Genomic DNA, 20,465 nt, shown 5'->3' with positions numbered 1-20,465 from the left:
AAGCTTGTTGTTTTGCTGTGTTGTTTCTTACTCGAGAGGCAGCAAGCATATACTGAATACTACATTTATTTATAGAATATAATAATAATTTACAGCTGATAACTATGAAAGAATATTTATTTATATGTTATATGTATTGTATATACCTGCCACGGTGAGGGGGGATTAGGGATATAAAAACTGGAGACCACTCTTTGATTTTGCTTACACTTGTGGGTCCTAGCAAGATACAATTAAAGAAATTTTGGGTTTTAAATAAGAGACTTGTTGATCGCATGTTGAGGCAAGGCAATCATTTTCCCAAGCACTGCTTATTAATTACAAACCACCTTCTCATCTCTTGCTCTTCAACTTAGCACTAGACAGAATCTAGCTTCAAACCTAATTAAGGTGAGTGAGTCTTGTACTTGATCCACTCTTGATATTCATGCCCTCACTTTCTTTCTCACTTACTATGTGTTTGTGGATATGTCTGAATTAATGATGATTCAACTCACTTAACTGATCATGTCAAATTACAGGTACTTAATTGGATCAGCTAGCATGGAATATGGTTCATTACTAGTGCAGCAGCAGCAGCAGCAGGATTGTAATTCTGCCTATGGGAGCTTGTCTAATTTATCATCAGACTGTGGATCAGTGACAACAGCAGAAGCAGATCATCACATCATTGAGGAGCTGTTAGTACAAGGTTGCTGGGTGGAAGTTAGTGGTGTTGGTGTTAGGGAGGGTGAGCTCCAGCTCCAACAAGACGAATCAAGTTTTGTGGTGGGGAAGAGATGGTGGATTGGACCAGCTGCAGCAGTAGCAGGATCATGTAATTCCTCTGTCAAAGAGAGACTAGTGATTGCTGTTGGGTACTTGAAAGACTACACAAGAAACTCCAACGTGCTCATTCAGATATGGGTGCCCTTACGAAGAGGCATCCTTCATGATCATGATTACCACACAAATTATTTACTTTCCAATAATCCTCCTCCTCAACCAGAAGCAGCAGCAGATCATGAATCTGTTTCACTTGGTTTTCCCATGCCAGCAGCTCCCAACTCAAACTTATACTCAAACGTGCACGTCCGTTTTTTTAGAAGCCACGAGTACCCGCGCGTTCAGGCTCAGCAGTATGGATCTTTAGCCCTTCCTGTCTTCGAAAGAGGCACCGGGACATGCCTTGGTGTCCTTGAGATTGTAATCACCAACCAAACCACCATCAACTACAATGTCTCCAATGCTCTTGATCAGGTACCTAGCTACTTTACTTGATTACTTTTCTTCTATCTACTCCCAATATTTCAGTAAAATGTGGTACTGATTATCACTTCAATAACCGCTCACACTTACAAGCCTTTTGTATCCAATTAATGTTTTGCAGGCTGTTGATTTTAGAAGCAGCCAGAGCTTCATTCCACCTGCCATCAAGGTAGTGTGCCCTAATTATTTGTAAGGATGGATGTTCTTCATTATTTAAAGTTTAAGAAACAATAATTAATTAATAAATATTTATGATTAATGATGATTAGGTATATGACGAGTTGTACCAAGCAGCAGTGAATGAGATCATAGAGGTGATGACTTCTGTTTGCAAGACACACAATTTGCCATTAGCACTCACTTGGGCTCCTTGCATCCAACAAGGCAAGTGTGGTTGTGGGGTTTCATCTGAGAATTACATGTGGTGCGTCTCCACCGTGGATTCTGCGTGCTTTGTTGGGGATCTAGACATATTGGGATTCCAAGAAGCGTGCTCTGAGTATCACCTTTTCCGGGGACAAGGAATTGTTGGTACAGCCTTCACAACATCCAAACCGTGTTTCGCCATTGACATCACAGCCTTCAGCAAAGCTGAATACCCTCTTGCTCACCATGCAAACATGTTCGGATTGCATGCAGCTGTGGCCATTCCACTCAGGAGTGTCTACACCGGTTCAGCTGCTGATTTTGTTTTGGAGTTTTTCCTTCCAAAAGATTGCCATGACAGTGAAGAGCAGAAGCAGTTGCTCAACTCATTGTCCATGGTGGTACAGCAAGCTTGCCGCAGCTTGCATGTGGTACTGGTGGAGGATGAATACACCTTGCCGATGCCATCACACACTAGTAAAGAGGAATTAGAAGAAGAAGAGATTACCATTACCAATAATCATGAGCAGAAATTATTTGTGTCTCCCTCCTCTCATGAATCAGAATGTTCAAAAGAATCATCATGGATTGCACACATGATGGAGGCTCAGCAGAAGGGGAAAGGTGTGTCTGTGTCTTTGGAGTACTTGGAAGAACCAAAGGAGGAGTTCAAAGTAACAACAAACTGGGACAGCAGCACTGACCATGATCAGCAGGCGCAGGTGTTTTCATCAGATTTTGGGCAAATGAGTTCAGGATTCAAAGCAAGTACTGTGGAGGGTGGGGATCAAGAGTCTTCTTATACCTTTGGAAGCCGCCGCTCGTCTTCTGGTGGAAGAAAGTCAGGCGAGAAGAGACGAACCAAGGCAGAGAAGACTATCAGCTTGCAAGTTCTAAGACAGTACTTTGCAGGAAGCCTAAAAGATGCAGCAAAGAGCATTGGTGGTGAGTGACATATCTTCTTGAATTCAACTCAACCATTCAATTAATTATTAAATGATAACAAAGTTAATTTAGTGGGTGACTTAATTAAGAAAGTGATCCTTGTATGGTTGTACAGTTAAATGATGGTGTTTCCTTTTGATTTCTACAGTATGTCCCACAACTCTGAAAAGGATATGCAGACAGCATGGCATCACCAGGTGGCCTTCAAGGAAAATCAAGAAGGTTGGCCATTCTTTAAAAAAGCTTCAGCTGGTGATTGATTCAGTGCAGGGTGCTGAGGGTGCCATACAGATTGGCTCATTCTATGCCAGTTTTCCAGAGTTGAGCTCTTCAGATTTCTCTGCCAGTTGCCGTTCTGATTCATCCAAGAAAATGCATAATTATCCTGATCAGAACAACACCTTGTATGGCCATGGAGATCATGGAGGAGTTGTTACTAGTTTAAAATCTCCACCCTCTGCTTGCAGCCAAACTTTTGCAGGAAACCAACCATGCACCATCATCAACAATGGAGATGTTCTTATGACAGAAAGTCCTCCAGTCCCTGAAGCATTGCTGAGTAGGAGAGATCACTGTGAGGAAGCAGAATTATTGAACAATGCATCTATCCAAGAGGATACAAAGCGTTTCAGCAGACCCAAGAGCCAAACCCTACCTCCCTTGTCTGACAGCAGTGGCTGGAACTCACTGGAAACAGGTGCTTTCAGAGTGAAAGCAACTTTTGCAGATGAGAAGATCCGCTTCAGCTTGCAACCCATTTGGGGGTTCAGTGATTTGCAGCTAGAGATAGCAAGACGGTTCAATCTAAATGATGTGACCAACATCCTTCTCAAGTATCTGGATGATGATGGAGAGTGGGTAGTTTTAGCATGTGATGGTGATCTTGAGGAGTGCAAAGACATACACAGATCATCTCAGAGCCGGACAATTAGACTCTCCCTTTTTCAAGCTTCGCCTCTAAATCTAGCTAATACATTCCGCAATAGCAGCCCATCTTAACATAACACCAATTCTCTGCTTTTCTTGAGCTTTAAGCCTCAAGAGAGAGGTGTGTTTGTTTGTGTATACTGTGTAGGATCCCAATCCCAATCCCATCCCAAGCAAACATATACATTTAATTACTGGTTTTACTTGTTTGAGTTGGCGGCTTTGTCCAATTACCTCATGTTCACAACTTTCACAAGTGAGAACCGTTTTATATTTTCCATAGATAGAATTTCAAATGATTAATTTCATTACGTTCAAGAATTCATATGCAAGACCTCGCTCATAATTAAGATCTCTCATCTTATCCCAGGACCATTCTTAATTAGTAGAGGAACTATCAAGGATAGAGTCAGTTATATTAATATGCCATATGCCTAAGGTATTAATTAAGCAAAAAACAATTTTAAAAAAAGACAAAGTGAGAGAGAATTCATTTGAAAAATACAGAAGATCCTAAGCTCCAACTCTCCTTTCAAATTCTAAAAGCTTTGAAATTTTAAAAAATGATGGGTAACTAAATCGAGGGAAAAGGGAAGTGTTCTTCCACAAAATGAGTAGAGAATACCTCTTATTTCCTAGCGGTGGTATCAGGTTTTTCACATTGTGGTGAGCTAGTTGTTAAGATGGGGGAGGTACCTACATAAGACACTTCAACGCTCAAGCAATTTAGATTCAGAGAGAGAGAGAATTTAAAGTCTAAGAAAAACATAATGAGCAAATAAATAATGTTTATTCAATTAAAAGATCAAAATAGTATTTATAGAGCTTTGGTCTGCGTTATAACGGAAACATCTAGCTTTAGTAAAGTTATCCTGAAGAGTTTCTAAGATGTTAGCTACACTTGGGTAGCCTTAGATCTTTAGTCATGCTGACTTTACTTTTGCACGACCGATTGTTGGATAAGATAAAGCCTCGCTTTGGCCGTCTTGGCTGACCAACACGACGTTCACTCAGCTGTGAATCTACTTGGCCAACCAAGGTGATATTGGACACTATCACCATTTCGGATGGCTGAAACCGGAGCCCCCTAGCTCGACGTGAGATGTCAGGTTTAACAAGTACATGCTAAATGTAATAGAGCAATGAATAATCAAATGGTTAATTTTGAGATGTCAGGCAAGCAATGTAAGATAAACAATTAATTTAAATTTCTGATTCAATCTGAGATAAATATTCATTTTAACGTTATCTCATGGCCGAGAAAAAATACATTTAGAAATTCTTTTTCTGCTTAGTTCCTTTAAATTTTGAAACTTGAACCATGATGATAAAAAGGTGTTCATGTTCTCTGGCTATAATTTGTTCATGAAGACAATTTTGAAACTTGAACCGTTATATATATGAAGCCCATTCTAATGTTGTACATTTTTTAGTGCTAATTAAGAACCCTACGAAATCTTTTAAATTTTGTGACGTATATTTAAGCTACTGCATGTGAGTTGCATTAACTCAAAATTTTTTTTGGGTTATAGGAGGAAGTCAATCTCACTTATATTTTTCTACAACATTATTGGAGAAAGAATGATATTTAGTGGCAGGTAAGGTGGGTTCCTACTAAGCATCACAATAGTTCGAAGACAAGGTACCAATCCTATGCAAATGTTGTGAAAGACATGGGAACAAGTAAGGGGGAAGGAAGTAAGGTGGATAGGGGTAGGATGACTGCTTTGGAATTGTGGAGCGGGCCAGAAATACCAAAGGAGGAGTGGATGTTGAGAAGCCTAGTGAGAGAGATGAAGAACTTGGAGCTAATTCCCTCTCTTAGAGAAGCTTTTATGGTTGAAGGGCACATCACCATTCAGGTGAGGTATCTTAGGGATGACAGGGTCCTACTTACTAATCATCAGGAGTCGAACTTGGTGGAACTGTTGCAGGGGTCTAAGGGCTGGCGGAGCGAATTTGTGGATAACCTAAAGCCATGGTCTTCATCATTTGCTCCAATTAATCGGGTGACCTGGGTGAGATGCACAGGGATCCCACTGCATATGTGGACGATGGACTGCTTCAAGCACCTCTTGTTACAAGTGGGGGATGTTATTAAGATAGACGAGGATACAAGTGAATTCGTTGTGCTGGAATTTTCTAGGTTGCTGGTTAGAACAACAACCCTGAATTTTATCACCTTGGCCAGGAAGATCCTGATCAAAGGTACCACATACACCATAAGTATTATAGAAGAAGGCGAGGCACTACTACATCCTAATTGTTGTTGCAGAGAAGAATCATCGGTGGAGGATGATGTGTTTTCTGGCTGGTCCTTGAACGGAGTCACAGTAACGCCGGAACTGTCGGAGTCCGGAGGGGAGGATGATGACGGCTTATGGCCGGTGGAGACCAAGAGTCAACACGATTTGCAAGGTTCTCCCAATCATTCTCTCGGGGATAACAAAAATCCTCGTTCCAATACTGGAGCAGTAAATCGATTGTTGTCATCGAGACTCAACTCATGAGGGTGTCATTAGTGGGGGGAAAATGTGGAGAATAATTTGGATTTGGTGGGTCCCAGGGGTCTGGATGACGGCGTAATTGGAAATTTTACGCAAGCTGAACAGTCCGAGGGTATTTCAATAAATACGCCGACGATTGATCAATTCCCAATTCTGTCCCTCGATTGGATGGATTGGGTTTGGGTTCACCCACAAATCCAGGCCCGATTGATAATTTGGGCTTGGTTGACCCGACCCATATGGAAGAAAATCCAATTGCTAATGAAACTCGTGTGGATGGGAATGACTGAGAGATTACTAGAGAAAGAAGGGGTAGTAGTGTGAGAGTGAGGTCAGATCTGAATGTACCTTGGCATGGGGAGTCTACTGATTCGGTGTACAATAATTGGAGGAGCTCTGCTGGACCTTCTTTGTCTTTTAGTCTGCTTTGTCACCCTTCGAAGCTTGCGAGGAGGGTAGGGGACGATCGGGAGGTGGAGGTCGAAACTTCTGGTGGAGCCAAAGTGTTATGAGTGCAGCGGAGTGAAGGAACGAGGATTCATCACTCTGTCTTTAACTCTAGCTCGGGCCCTAATGTTAGAAATTGTAGCAAGTCTGTATGGTTGAGAGGTGTAGAGGAGGAAGCCCGTAAGATTTGGGCTTTAAGGAAAGGGATGAAGTAGTTCAGGGGTTAGTGGAGATAGAGCATAGGGATGTCCATAAGGCAGGGGATCCTATTGTCGGCGGTCCAAAAGAGGTGATGCTGGAGTGTTATGAAGATAGTCTCATATAACGTAAGGGGCCTGGGAGTGTGGCCAAAAGGAGGGTGATTAGGGAACTGGTGTCGAGGGAGCAAATTGAAATGTTGTGCATCCAGGAAACGAAACTAGAAGCACTGGATGTGCAAACTTGCTCTCAGGTATGGGTGACTATGAATTTGATTGGCAAGCATCAACGGTAATCAATAGAGGAGGCGACCTCTTATGTGTCTTGAAATGGGGAGCTTTCCATCTCTAGCAGTGTGTGAAAGGGCATGGGTTCCTTGGGCTGATTGGAACTTGGGGGGACATGGCTGAGTCCTTTGTTATAGTCAATATTTACTCTTCCTGCAGGATTTATGAGAAGAGGATCATGTGGCATGAATTAGTGCAATGGAAAAATAGGAGCACTATCTCTCTTTGCTGCTTGGGGGAGACTTTAATTCAGTGAGATCGGAAGAGGAAAGGAGGGGGACCGCGGAAGACCTGGGATAACAAAGGCGAGACATGGCACAATTTAATGATTTCATTGAGGAGCTTGAGGTTCTTGATTTACCACTTTCAAGACGAAAGTTTACCCGGTACAGGCCTAATGGGCAAGCACAAAGCAGGATCGATAGATTTCTGGTTTCTGCATAATGGCTTGAGAATTCGCCTCATTGTGAGCAAGTGGACTCAGTAGGGATATCTTAGATCACTGCCCTATAGTACTAAGATCTGTTTTTTAGGATTAGGGCCCAAAGCCATTCAGCGTGATGAACTATTGTCTTAAGGACCAAAGGTTTGAGGGGTTTGTGGAGAAAGCTTGGGAAGAGTTGCAGGTGATGGGATGGAGTGCCTATGTGTTTAAGGAGAAACTTAAAGGGGTGATCGAGGCCGTACCCGATACAAATAATTAAATTATAAAACTGTAGTAACTAGGAAGTGACTCATAGGTCGTTTCCCAAGGATTATCGTTCGACACAGATTCAATATTAAGAACCCTAAACGCACACACACTGGGGGGGGTTTGTGATTCAGTTCGAAAGATTAGCAGAAAGTAAAAACAGATTAATATGATAAGTAAAGACGGACGAATCCCTTCGTTCAGTATATCGCTGCTCAATCACGGGTATCTAAAGATCAATTCTTGTTATTAGTTTCCTAGTTCGTGAGAATTAATTAACTAAGCGATAACTAATTCACAGATTCCTAAACTAAGCGATTAAGAATCCTTTACGCCCTAATATGAACTAAGCGAACATACATCATCTTCTATTTCGTGAACATAAGGAATTAAGCAAACCTAAGCCAGAAGTAGAGATGAAGAAAACTAATCAGTTGAATTCCATTAAGCACTATACCTCAAGAGCGCGATATACTTTGCAAAGGAATTCGTTCGAAAGAAATTAGCCTTCCATGGATGGGGCGAATTCAACAATTATATTGGAGAAGAGAATAGGGATTAAAAGCATAAACCCTAGCAGAACTCTAATAATTACTGAAATTCGAAATTGCATAAAATAATAATGTAGAAGGTAAAAAAGGTTCTTGTTTCTCTCAGCACAAATCCTTAAATAGGAGCTGAGATCACAAATCCTAATCAAAATCAAATCCTAAAAGATATCAAAATCAAATCCTAACAAATCCTAAAGATAGAGTTTTAAAATAACAACCTAAATAAGTTTGAATATGAAAGATATCAAACTTAATTTATTTCGAAATTAAATCCTAATATTTCCTAAAATACAATCTTCACTCCAGCACAATCAAATCTTCATTCCGCAATTCCCCAAAATGCCCTTGACGTCAAATAAAACCTGAAAATAAGAATAAACGTAATTAGACCAAATAATAGAAATCTCTGTCAAGCAAGGTCAATTAATTACGAATAATCATTAATAATGACAAATTAAGGCTATATAAAATGGGTTAAATATTGCTCATCAAGGGGTAAAGTTGAAACTGAAAATCTGGAATAAGGAGGTTTTTGGTGATTTGAGGAGTAAACAAAATGATTTAGTCCAGAAAATAAATGATTTGGACAAGAAGGATGAAGAGTTGGGTCTTGTGGAGGAGGAGGTAGTTGCCCCAAAACTTCTTTCTAAAGAGTTTTGTTCGGTGCTGAAACTTCATGAGTCATTTCTCTGTCAGAAATGCAGATCTCAGTGGCTTAAGGAGGGTGACCAGAATACAAGGTACTTTCATGCTTTAATTAACTGGCATAGGCGTTCCAATTCTATTGTTGGGTTGATGGTTGACAGGGTTTGGGAGGAAATTCCCAAGAAGGTGAAGGAGGAGGTGAAATAGTTCTTTGAAAAGAGGTTTGCGGCTCACAATTGAGATAGTCCAACATTGGATGAGGTGCCCTTTAATACTCTCTCTCTCAAGCTGATAATGAGACCTTGACTAGCCCGTTCGGAAAGGAGGAAATAAGGGATGTTGTGTAGGAATGTGGGGTCGATAAAAGTTCCGGTCTGGTTGGATTTAACTTTAAATTCATTCTAAAATTCTGGCCCTTGATGAATGCAGATTTCCATAGAGTGCTTGCTGATTTCTGGCAACGGGGGATGTGGCCTAAGGGTGGCAATGCCTCATTCATTGCATTGGTCCCCAAGGTGAGCTCCCCAATGGGTCTTAATGATTTCAGACCCATTTCACTTATTGGGTGCATGTATAAATTGGTGTCTAAGGTGTTGGCTCTATGAATAAAGAAGGTATTAGCCAAGGTGATTGATGATAATCAGTTTTCTTTCCTTGGTGGGCGTAATATGCTGGACAATGTGGTGGTGTTAAATAAGGTTCTTCATGCAGCTCGGAAGTTGAAAAAGCCAACCTTAGTCTTCAAGGTTGATTACGAGATGACATATGACTTGGTAAGTTGGACATTCCTAGCTTACATGATGAGGAGGGTGCTCTTTAGTGAAAGATGGATCAAATGGATTATGAGTTGTTTAGGTTCAACTTCAATGTCGGTATTGGTATATGGTAGTCCTTGTGAGGAGTTAAGAATGGGTAAGGGGTTGCGTCAAGGGGATCCACTTGCCCTGTTCCTATTTTTGATTGTTGCTCAAGGTCTGAATGGATTTTTCTCAAAGGCAGTTAATTTGGACAGATTTCATGGGTTTACTTTTGGTGAAGATTTGGGGATTGATATCTCTATGCTTCAGCTTTCATATGACACCATTTTTGTTGGTGATGCCTCTATCCAAAATGTACAAACTCTTAAGTGTGTGCTGAGATGTTTTGAGCTCGTGTCAGGGCTCAAAGTGAATTTCCATAAAAGGAATGTGGCGGGTGTGGCGGTAGCAGGGGGTTGTTTGAGACAATTCGCGGCTGTGCTTTATTGAAAAATAATGTCCATTCCTTTTACCTATTTGGGCATTCCAGTAAGAGGTAGATCTATTAGTTTGGCGATATGGGAACTAATAATTGAAAAGTTAAGAGTTAGTCTTTCACCTTGAAAACGGAAACATATATAATTTGGGGGGTGGGTGTGCCTTATACAAAGTGCTCTCTCTGCTATTCCGTTGTTTTTGTTGTCCTTCAAAATTTTGGTTGGTGCTCTGAAAACCTCATGCGACATTTTTGTGGGGTGGTGCTGATTTGGATAGTAAAGTTACTTGGGTGAGGTGGTATGTAAACCTAAGGAACACGAGGGTTTAGGCCTGAAGGATTGTCGTTTATTCAATATGGCTTTACTTGGCAAAAGGAATTGGAGGTTCTTGACTGGACCATTCAACTTGTGGAGCAGGGTAGTAAAAGCTCAAAATGATACTTGTGGGGAATCCCCTTGGTGGATGGATGTTAGATCAATATGCATGATGGATGGCTGGAACTGGTTTGAAGCGGGGTTGCAGAAAACTGTTCTTGATGGCTGCGACACAAATTTTTGCGATGAAAATGGGTTGGCTCGATTTCAGCCAGTGGCGGAGCATTTAAGTGACTGGGAGGAGCCTCAGCTCCCCCATTGTCTCCAAAAAAATTTTGAGTACTAGTAGTAATACTATTATATTATGTGTGTAAAAGGAGTGGGCCAGACATATAAAACAAAAATGTGAAGCTTCTCACATCACAATTCTCACTGTCAAACCAATTTTCTCATATAGATATATTATAATAATGATAAATATTAGAAAGTAAAGTAACTTTGCTTCCAAACTTTCACCCTCTTGTGCAAAACTCCAGGTTTCTAACTCTAACACAACCTTTTTATCTTCATTTTTCTTTTAATCTTTTTCTTGCTCTGACATCAATATTCTTTGGGTGCAGCTCTCAAACTCAAAGCTTTTTTTAACCACATTTTCTTGAGTTACTAATGTAATGTTTATACTGCAACTCTTAAAAGGAACCTTATTGGCATGGTGATTGGCATGGTGCAGGTTAAATTTGAGAAGAGATCCTCACCAAATTTCATTATTGATCTCAGGAGATGTTTTTCGGCCAGCTAAGCTAATCCTTGTGGGAACCATATCTTCTGATGCATTTACTGCTAGTAGAGGGGTTTGTTGTAGGTGTGTGTTTAGTAAGATTTCTTTGAACTAGAGCCATTGAAATTTGTTGCATGTAGGTTTAAACACCCTTGTACTGAATTGAATATATTTGAGCTTATAAAAATTAGCTTATGTGTTAAAAAAATTATTTTAGCTCCTCCTAATATTTTGGTCAAGCTCCGCCACTGATTTCAGCAGCTATATAACTTGTCTTGGCAGAAACGTGAAAGTGTAAAAAGGCATGGGTTCTTGGAGGAGTGGGGAATGGAACTGGGATTTTCGGTGGAGGAGGATTTTGAGGGGGAGGAGGTGCTTTGGCTAGAAGAATTGTTGGTGGTTCTAAGTGGGGTGCGCCTGATGGAGAATCAGAGGGATAGGTGGGTTTGGTTGCCGGGAGAAGAAGGAGTGTTTTCAACTAATTCATCATATTCCTTTTTGCAGGAACAAACTTTGGAGTATCGGGACCCTGTTTTCAATTTGATTTGGCCTGCACATGTGCTTTCGTGTGGCAGGTGGTGTTGGGAAGAATTCAATAACGTGATAACTTGTTCAAGAGGCGGATCATAGGTAGTGCAGAGGAATTTATGTGCCCATTTTGTGGAGTGATTGAAGAGTCAAGTCCCCATTTGCTCTTCTCTTGCTTTGTTTCGATGGCGGTTTAGTATGACGTTTTTGCATGGTTGGGTATGTCTACTGCGCATATTCCATCACCAAGAGAGCACCTTCTCCAATTTCCTTTGATCGGCAGAAATAGGTCTTAAAGGTTGGGGGAAGTAGCTATTTGGATGGCGGTTGTTTGGTCCATTTGGATGCTTCGCAATAAGGTAATCTTCCATGGAGGCACACTGGATAAGGATCACTTAGTGGAGATGATTCAAACTAAGTATTGACAATGGCTAAAGGCTAAGGTGGAGGGGTTTACCTACTCATGGATAGAATGGAGAATGAACCTTGGTATATGTATTTTGTCCTTGTAATTTCGATGAGGCTTGACTGGGTGGGAAGTGCTTGAAAGTTTGGTGCTTATTGCAAGGTTTGTTGTCAGGGAAAGTGGAATTGCAGGACATATAGCAAGGGTGGGGATTTGGCTTTGGAAACAATTTGCTTGATTCCAAGTCTAGAGGGAACTGTTTGTAGCTGTGCATAGACTAAGACTAAGACCCCGTTTGGAAAAACAACTTAATTAAGCGCTTATGGTCATAAGCCATAAACGCTTATTCATAAGCTATTTTAAAAAAATTATTGAAATAAATTGAAAATGAGCTATATATAAGCATAAGCTCTTTTTCATAAGCTATCCTGAATAGCTCATGAAAATAAGCTCAAAACAATTTATGGTAGGCCATAAGTTGTTTGTATAAGCTCTCTCAAACACTTACATAAGCGTTTATGCTATAAGATAAGCTCAAATAAGCTCTTCCGAACAGGGCCTAAGTCTTTTGCTGCATTTTCTTTCTGTTGTACTGTGTCTTTGTCTTTGTCTTTATTTCTCTTGTCATGATTTTTGTATTATGGGTTTGGAGTACCCCTTGTACTCTCTAAGTCCCTATAATACATCTTTGCTTATAAAAAAATGATATTTAGTTATATGCGTAAAGTGATGTTCCGTTCTATTTCCTTTGGAATCTATATGTAGTCCTAGCTAGTTCTCTGCCTATATTTCTTACACTCACATTGTTTTATGAAAGATAATAGTAGTCGATTACGGCAAAATATTAACCAAATTTATTTGCTTCAAAGGTTAGGCCCAAGTGGAGGTTGTGGCCTAGTGTGACTGATTATAGGTATGTTTGTATTTAAGTTAACATGAAAGTAAAAAAAAATTGATTCCAACGGAACCCACAACCTCCTTTCACGTTTGTTATTGGAAAGCATGAAAACTAACCAAGTGGGTTGGTGTAGTGGTTCAGCACTTCATCCTTTAAGCAAGTGGTTGGGGGTTCGAATCCCAACTCTTGCGAATAGAAAAAACTCATTGGCCAGCCCCTACCGCTTAGTGCGCTGACCGTGGGGCGAGGGATTAGTCTCACGGCTATCGGCTGTGGGGATACCTTGGTCAAGACCAAAAAAAGAAAGCATGAAAACTACATTTATTTCCTTTTGGAATGTGCGCCAACAGAGTTTAAACTAATAACCAAACATGCACTATGTGTTGGTGCTATTTGTGTTTAGAGAGAAGAGGAATAGGAAAATGGAGGAAGGAAGATGGTTGAAGGATGGGCCAGGGATGAGCATCCCTTTTTTTTTTTCAGTCAATTAAAATAAATATTATTTCAAGAAAAATAAAAAAACAAACTATGCTATTTCCCCAAATCTTAACACACATTTGATTTCACTTTCACTGTCTCACATTTGTTATCTGGTGTTACCGTGTTAGATATATATATAATGTATCTTATGAGAATGATAATTTCATTTGTTCCTTAATGACTGTCACTATTTTGAGAGTTGTTTCATTTTTATTTATTTTCTTTTATAATTTCAAGGCAGCATTAACCTATGTTTTTCCATCTATACCCTTAATTTAATATGGTTTATAATGTTGAAAGAAAAATTAAAGAGTCAAAATTAATAAGAGAAATAAATGGTGTATTTTAAAAATTTAGAAATAATTTTAACAAAAAAACAACATTAATACAACTTCTTAATACGTGTATCAAATTTTTTTTTTTGGTTACATGGAGGGCTATGCCCGGAAAAGAAAAGAAACTACACTAAGATAGTGCGAGGGAAAGTGATTCCCATCTGATCAAAAAACAAAAGATTCAAGCAGCTAGGATGAGGGGTTTCAAAGCAGTGCAACCCCAAACTGAGGGCATGAGATTCATTTGCCAGACAATTCGCAACTTGGTTCGCCTCACGTAGGACATGAACACAAACAGTATTCCAATCCCGAGCTAGGAAGACACGGATCTGATTCACAAGGGACGCGTACGGGTGAAGGATAGCACAACCCTCATTTATCAGATTCACAGCAACAAGAAAGTCACTCTCAACCATGATCCTACGCCAACCCCTATCCCAGGCAAGAGTCACCATGGTAAAGATCACCCAGAGCTCAGTCCAAAGAACGTTAGAAGAGCCCAAATTTCTGCTAAAACCAAACACCCAGTTGCCGTGGTGGTCGCGACACACACCTCAGCAACCCGCCGAATTGGTTGGACCACGAACAGAGCCATCAGTATTGCATTTTAGCCAAGCATCCGGCGGGGGCTCCCAACCAATCTGAACCATCTCATAACGACGAGCACTACCCGCGACTGGATCGTGAAGAACACGCAAGCTATGAGCGTAGTCCAGCTTTGTTTTCATGGCCATAGGTATCATGCACCTTAAATCAAACGGAGTTCCCTGGAAGACAAAATTAGCACGCGACTTCCAGATGGCCCAAAGAAGGAGAGCAAACTCTGGAGGGCCACTCCTGCCCATCGAGTGCAGACAATTCGATTGCAGGTTCCTCATTACCCAAGCTTTCAGGTCACCGGCGAAGAACTCACTCACATGCTGCTGATAAATCAAATGCAACCATCGCGGTTTCACCTTAGAGCAATCCCGAAATAGATGAAGAGGAGTTTCATCAGCTTCATCACAAAGCGGGCACGTTGGCGTAGTCGTCAGGTTCGATTGCCAGCGTCTGTAGTTAACCCAAAGCCCATTATGAAGAAGTCTCCACACAAAGTTGCAGACCTTGAATGGGCCCTTCAAACCCCACACATAATTCCACTCCCTCGACTGGGTGCTCACTTGCGAGGTGCTCAAGGCATCATAAGCTTATTTTGATGAGAAGCTACCATCACTCGTAAGGCCCCAAATAACTCTATCCCTCCCAATGTTTGGCGCCGGCGGTGGCATAGTGAGGATGTCAGAAACAACATGAGCAGGGAGATAGTCGACAAAATCAGATAGTTTCCAGGCTCCACGCTGCTGATCAAAATAATCTGCCACACTTCTTACTGTATCAATAAAAGGGATTGGAGAAGTCATTACGCTATCAAGAATAGTTCCTGAATGGAGCCACACATCAGACTAGAAATTTATGCTGCTCCCATCCCCAATCCTCCAACGAAGGTGCTGACCAAGATCATCCCACGTACCTCTGATCGCTCTCCAGACATGAGATTCAGAGTGTCGATGTTGGACCACAGGGATGGCTTGGCTCCCGCACGCATACTTCTCGCGGATTACTCTATCCCAAAGTGCATTAGGGTTCGCGACCAAGCCCCAACCCAACTTCATAACCAAGGCTCGATTAAAGTCATGCATTCGGCGAAACCCTAAGCCACCCTCATGCCTTGGACGACAGTATTTGGACCAAGCAACTGGGTGGGCTGCTCGAGTTCTATCTGAAGTACCCCACACGAAATCTCTTTGAATCTTCTCAAGTTTATTGCAGAACTCTTTGGGGAGGAGGCTTGTCTGCATGCAATAAGTTGGGAGAGCACTGATGACAGACTTAGCAAGGGTTGTCCTTCCCGCAAAGTTCAACACAAGAGATCTCCAAGTGGAAAGCCGCTGCTGAGTTCGATCTAGGATGTATTGATAGGACCTCGCAGTGACTCGTTGATGAGCAAGGGGAACACCAGGGTAACGACCAAGATCATCAGTTAACTGTAAAAAAAAATAAAAAAAATCTGTATCCCAGCCACTTGAGCCAGCTGCCTAGAGATATTGAAGTTGACATTTGGAGAGACCATCAACCTGGTTTTTGGCAAGCTCACCTTCATACCAGAAGCTTGGCAAAAATCTTCAAGACATGCCATTGTGGTTTCCATTTGACAGACTGAAGCTTCTCCAAATAACAGAAGGTCATCTGCAAAAAATAGATGAGATAGCGGAGGTCCATTGCGAGATAGTCATTGTCTTTGTCTCGCCGTCTGATCTAAGTCCCTCCCTGGAAAAATTTGTGGGATACGTCCTCATTTTTGCAAAACGTGTGTAGCTAGTCCTCGCCAGAGCCCGGAGCTCCGACGAGTGATGAAATGGCATGATGATTGTATTATTGAAGCTGACATGGCATTAAAAAAAAAATGTTATTACACATCAGAAATTTTTATTTTGTTTACAAAAATAAAAACAATTTTTTGGTACATACAAAAATAAAAACAATTAACAAAACTAACCCTAAAATTTGATTAATTAAAACAATTAACAAACTAACCCTAAAAATAAAAACAATCGACCAAAAGAGGTTCTTCTTCCTCTGATCCTCCCTTCAATTCTAACCCCACTTTTCCATTCACCGTCACAACCTTTCATCACCATTTTCTTCTCCTTTTCTTCTCTCTCTATCTCTCTCTTCAATTTGGGGTTTAAGCAGTTTTTTCATTGATGTCAGTTTTGCAACAGATGATGAGCAGTGGCGGAACTTGAAAGGATTTTTTGAGGGAGCCATGTTAAATTTAATAATATATTATATATTTAAAATTTAAAACACATTGTTACCAGAAGCTAAAAAGCAACAATGAAATAATATTCTGATGCAATATGGGGTATTTTTCTTTTTATCTATTAACCTTCCCTCAATTTTACTTATTCGAGAAAAAGTATTGTTACTGTGGGAGTGAGAGTGTGAGACCCTTCAAATCAAAGGAAGCTTTCATTCTTCTTCAATCTAAGCGGTGGAAGACATATCTTGATTTCTCTTAGTTCCTTAATCCTTCTATTCCTTTTCCATCTTAACAAACACAGCAATCAAGCTGGACATCATGCTTCTCATCAACAACTGTTTATGTTGTATTCTTTTCTCTTTTTTATATCCACCTCTTGCAGTAAATCATGGCTTCCATTCATTTATTTCTTTTAATTCTTCACAGATCTGAGATTCCAGAACCTTACATGTATATATCCAGATTTTTTTTACAGAGAGTTTGGGGGAGCTGTAGCTCCTCCCTGTCACAATGAAGGTCCGCCACTGATGATGAGCCACAAGGAACGAGAACGAAGGGGACTGTGGTGGTGGTTTCATGGTTTCCCCTTCATTGGGGTTTCGCAACAAATCCTGGATTGATCGAAGGAGAAGGTTTAGCACGAAAATGGGGTTGAGGTCGAGGCAGTTAGACGGGCTTATGGCAAGCTCGCGACCCAGATCGAAGAGAAGGAGGAAGAAATCCAGATCGATGAGAGAAGGAAGAAACCCAGATCGAAAAGCAGAGGAAGCAAGCCAGATCGAAAAGAAGAGAGGAGGAAGAAACTAGAGCGGCCAGATGGAAGAGAAGAGGAAGAAATCCAGATCGGAGAGAAGAGGAAGCAAGCCAAATCGAAGAAGAGGAACCTCATGTTTGCATTTGTGTGGTTGAATTGTGCTCATTTTTGTGATTTGGGTTTTTGGTGTTGAAGGAACATCGAAAAGAACAGAAGGTTCGACATGGGGTCCATCACAAGTTGTTGCGGCTTTTGCTGCTGCTACTCCTCATCAGCAAGCTTGATGAATGAGGTTCATGGTGGTTGGGGTCCATCACAAGCTTCTGTGGCTGGGTTTGGGTGTGGTGGCTTGATGAATGAGGCTCATGGTGGCTAGGGTTGTTGAAGGTGAAGATGAAAGATTGATTTTTTGGATTTTTGTTGTTGATTCTAGGTTTGTTTTGGGTTTGGGGAATTTAATTAGTTGGAGATGGTGATAAGATTAAGATGAAGGACATGGTGAAGATGAAGATGATTTGGGGTTAATTTGGGGGAACTGATTTTGTTAATTGATTAAGGATTATTTTTGTTAATTAAATTAAAATTTCTGATGTGTTATTTATTTATTTATTTCTAAATTTCACATAGGCTTCAATAATACAGTCATCATGTCATTTCATCACTCGCCAAAGCTCTAGGCTCCGGCGAGGACTGACTCCTCACATTTTGCAAAAATGAGGACGTATTCCGCAAATTTTTCTAAGGAGGGACTTAGATCAGACGACGAGACAAAGACATTGACTAATTTGAGGATTAAGCCTGGATATTAACATATCCGTACCCAAGATTTTGAAAAAGTCTTGTACCACCCCGTACTCGTACTGCACCCGTGCATACTAAATTAACTGTGAGAATATCCATTAATCCTCAATAAACAACAACTTTTTTGTTTATCGTATACATGTGGTCAACCTGTAGCAAATAGTTACAACCGACAATCTAACTTCATCCTTATAGATGTTATGATGAAGCAGAAGCCATGTCTTCTAGCTGTTCCTTTATGACTGTATACCTTGAAGGAGGACCAATCAAGCTTAATATCACCTGAAAAAGAAAAAGGTAGGAATTGTGAGACATTATATATATACACATTTATATGAACATTATAACTTCTGACCATTATATCTAACCTTGAATTGTCAAAGATTGAATATGCTGTCAATGTGACTTTTTGAAAAAGGTCATACACCATTGAATAAAGTTTAACTCTTGATAACTCATGTATGGTTGTATGGTCAAAGATTTAAGGCTTAATCCTCAAATTAGTCCTTGTCTTTGTTTCGCCGTCTGAACCAGGTCCCTGACCGAAAAAATTTGTGGCATCGATCCCTCTTGTTCAAAAATGTTTGGAGCCGGTCCTCGCCGGAGCTCAGAGCTCCGGCGAGTGATGAATAGGCATGCTGACTGGATAAATGAGGCTGACGTGTCAAGGGAAAAAAAATAAAAAAATTTAAATTTTACAAATCATTTTTAAATCCCTAATTCATTTATTTCCTTATGTAACAAAAAAAAATCCCTAATTCATCTACATTAACATGGAACTTCTTCAACATGAGTGTTCTTGATCTAATAAATTTTAGATTGATCTCATCTTCATTTTCTTATTCATCTTCTTAATAAAATTAAGAATAATTTATGCCAAGGAATGTTCCAGATCTGTGAACAGAACCCAGAAAACAAAACTTGTAAATCCCTGCCAACAAAACCCAGAATTTTTTTACCAAGGAATGTTTTGAAGTAAATAAAAGAATAAAAGGAAAAGAGTCAGAGCTAATTTTCAGGATGGATACAAGAAATTATAAAATCTGAGCTACATTCTCTAGCTTATTCTCTCTTGTCTTCTTCTAAATCATCATTTGAAACTCCATTGCCACCTTGCACAGGCATCTGGCACAATTCGAATATCCTTTGCAGAAATAGATGCCGGTTTAATTCATCCCTATCAAACTCATCGCTCCCGTCATCCTTCTTGCCTAAAGCTTAGTTAAAGTTGCAGAGAGTGAGGTGAAATCCAAAGAATGAAGAACACATCCAATACAGCAGAGGGAAGAACCAAAAAAAGTTTTGCCTTTCCAGAAAGATCACTTATGCCACCAACATGTTCCACCAACTCAAGAACTTCAGATGCGATAAAGAAGGTTCCTCACCCCTACCCAGAAACCCAACCCCACCCAGAAACCCATCCCCACCCCTACTCGAAACCCACCCCACCCTCATCCGCAACCCATCCCCACCCATAACCCATCGCAACCCACCCCACCTCACCCGCAACCCACCGCCATCCCACCGTCAATCGCAGCCCACCCTCACTCGCAACCCCACCCTCACCCGCAACCCACCCTCGAAACCCACCCCCATGCTGCAACCTCAACCCCAGCCCTCACTCGCAACCCACCACACCCCAACCCGCAACCTCTCCCTCAAAGAAATAATCAGATCGTCTTTGATTCGCAGATCTGGGCGCAGAAGCAATTGACGGAGGTTTGTGTGTGAGAGAGAATGGAGATGAGTGTGGCTATGGCTATGGGTGGTTTGATTCGGTGGGGAGAGATAGAGAGAGCAGAAGAGAAGAGGCAAAACCAGAATTGGAAGTATTGATGCTAGGGGAATGAAATCAGAAGATGAGGGGAAAGAAGAAGAACCCTAATTTGATTGGGAATTAGGGGTTAATTTGTTTTTGTTAATTAAATTAGGTTTAGTTTTGTTAATTTTTTTGTTACAGGTTTAGTTTTGTCAATTGATTTTATTTATTTAATTTAATTTAAATTTTTTATGTGTAATTGATTTTTTATTTATTTTTAAAAACCACGTCAGCGTTTTAATCCCAGTCAGCATGCTTATTCATCACTCGCCGGAGCTCGGAGCTCCGGCGAGGACCGGCTCCAAACATTTTTGAACAAGAGGGATTGATGCCACAAATTTTTCCGGTCAGGGACCTGGTTCAGACGACGAAACAAAGACATGGACTAATTTGAGGATTAAGCCAAGATTTAATGCTTTCATCTCTTCAATATTATGTCTTGTGACCTTATATGCCCCTACCTTTGTAAGAGATAAAATCTTGACTGGACAATCATACTTAG

General features: G+C 40.7%; 3 protein-coding genes across 3 annotated transcripts in view; 2 read left to right on the top strand and 1 right to left on the bottom strand.

Moving 5' to 3' along the window:
* The first annotated feature begins 228 nt into the window (after positions 1-228).
* LOC130732834 (protein NLP2-like) lies at positions 229-3,764 on the top strand. Its single transcript, XM_057584823.1, has 5 exons — positions 229-390; positions 522-1,239; positions 1,370-1,417; positions 1,518-2,559; positions 2,708-3,764. Exons 2-5 carry the CDS (start codon positions 544-546, stop codon positions 3,556-3,558), a joined length of 2,637 nt encoding a protein of 878 aa, XP_057440806.1. The 5' UTR covers positions 229-390; positions 522-543; the 3' UTR covers positions 3,559-3,764.
* Positions 3,765-9,231: 5,467 nt separating this feature from the next.
* LOC130731961 (uncharacterized) lies at positions 9,232-10,059 on the top strand. The gene is made up of 2 exons (XM_057584114.1): positions 9,232-9,327; positions 9,427-10,059. Exons 1-2 carry the CDS (start codon positions 9,232-9,234, stop codon positions 10,057-10,059), a joined length of 729 nt encoding a protein of 242 aa, XP_057440097.1.
* An 8,157-nt stretch (positions 10,060-18,216) lies between these two features.
* LOC130732832 (uncharacterized) overlaps positions 18,217-20,465 on the bottom strand; it is a 32,884-nt gene continuing 30,635 nt past the window's right edge. Inside the window, exon 39 of the mRNA XM_057584821.1 lies at positions 18,217-18,426. Within this exon, the coding sequence (XP_057440804.1) occupies positions 18,343-18,426 (84 nt within the window). The 3' untranslated portion in view covers positions 18,217-18,342. The remainder of the gene's footprint in view (positions 18,427-20,465) is intronic.

Source organism: Lotus japonicus, chromosome 1 (genome assembly GCF_012489685.1).
Source record: "Lotus japonicus ecotype B-129 chromosome 1, LjGifu_v1.2".
NCBI classification, from domain to species: Eukaryota; Viridiplantae; Streptophyta; class Magnoliopsida; order Fabales; family Fabaceae; genus Lotus; species Lotus japonicus.
The sequence above is the reverse complement of the archived record's forward strand: the minus strand, read 5'-3'. Positions and strand labels throughout refer to the sequence as shown.

Bases quoted from the DNA above. Each gene is read 5' to 3' on its own strand.
- LOC130732834 (XM_057584823.1), top strand. From the start codon at position 544: ATGGAATATGGTTCATTACTAGTGCAGCAGCAGCAGCAGCAGGATTGT. The intron at 1,240-1,369 runs GTACCTAGCTAC...AATGTTTTGCAG, and splicing joins TCTCCAATGCTCTTGATCAG to GCTGTTGATTTTAGAAGCAG. The intron at 1,418-1,517 runs GTAGTGTGCCCT...AATGATGATTAG, and splicing joins TCATTCCACCTGCCATCAAG to GTATATGACGAGTTGTACCA.
- LOC130731961 (XM_057584114.1), top strand. From the start codon at position 9,232: ATGAATGCAGATTTCCATAGAGTGCTTGCTGATTTCTGGCAACGGGGG. The intron at 9,328-9,426 runs GTGAGCTCCCCA...TGAATAAAGAAG, and splicing joins TCATTGCATTGGTCCCCAAG to GTATTAGCCAAGGTGATTGA.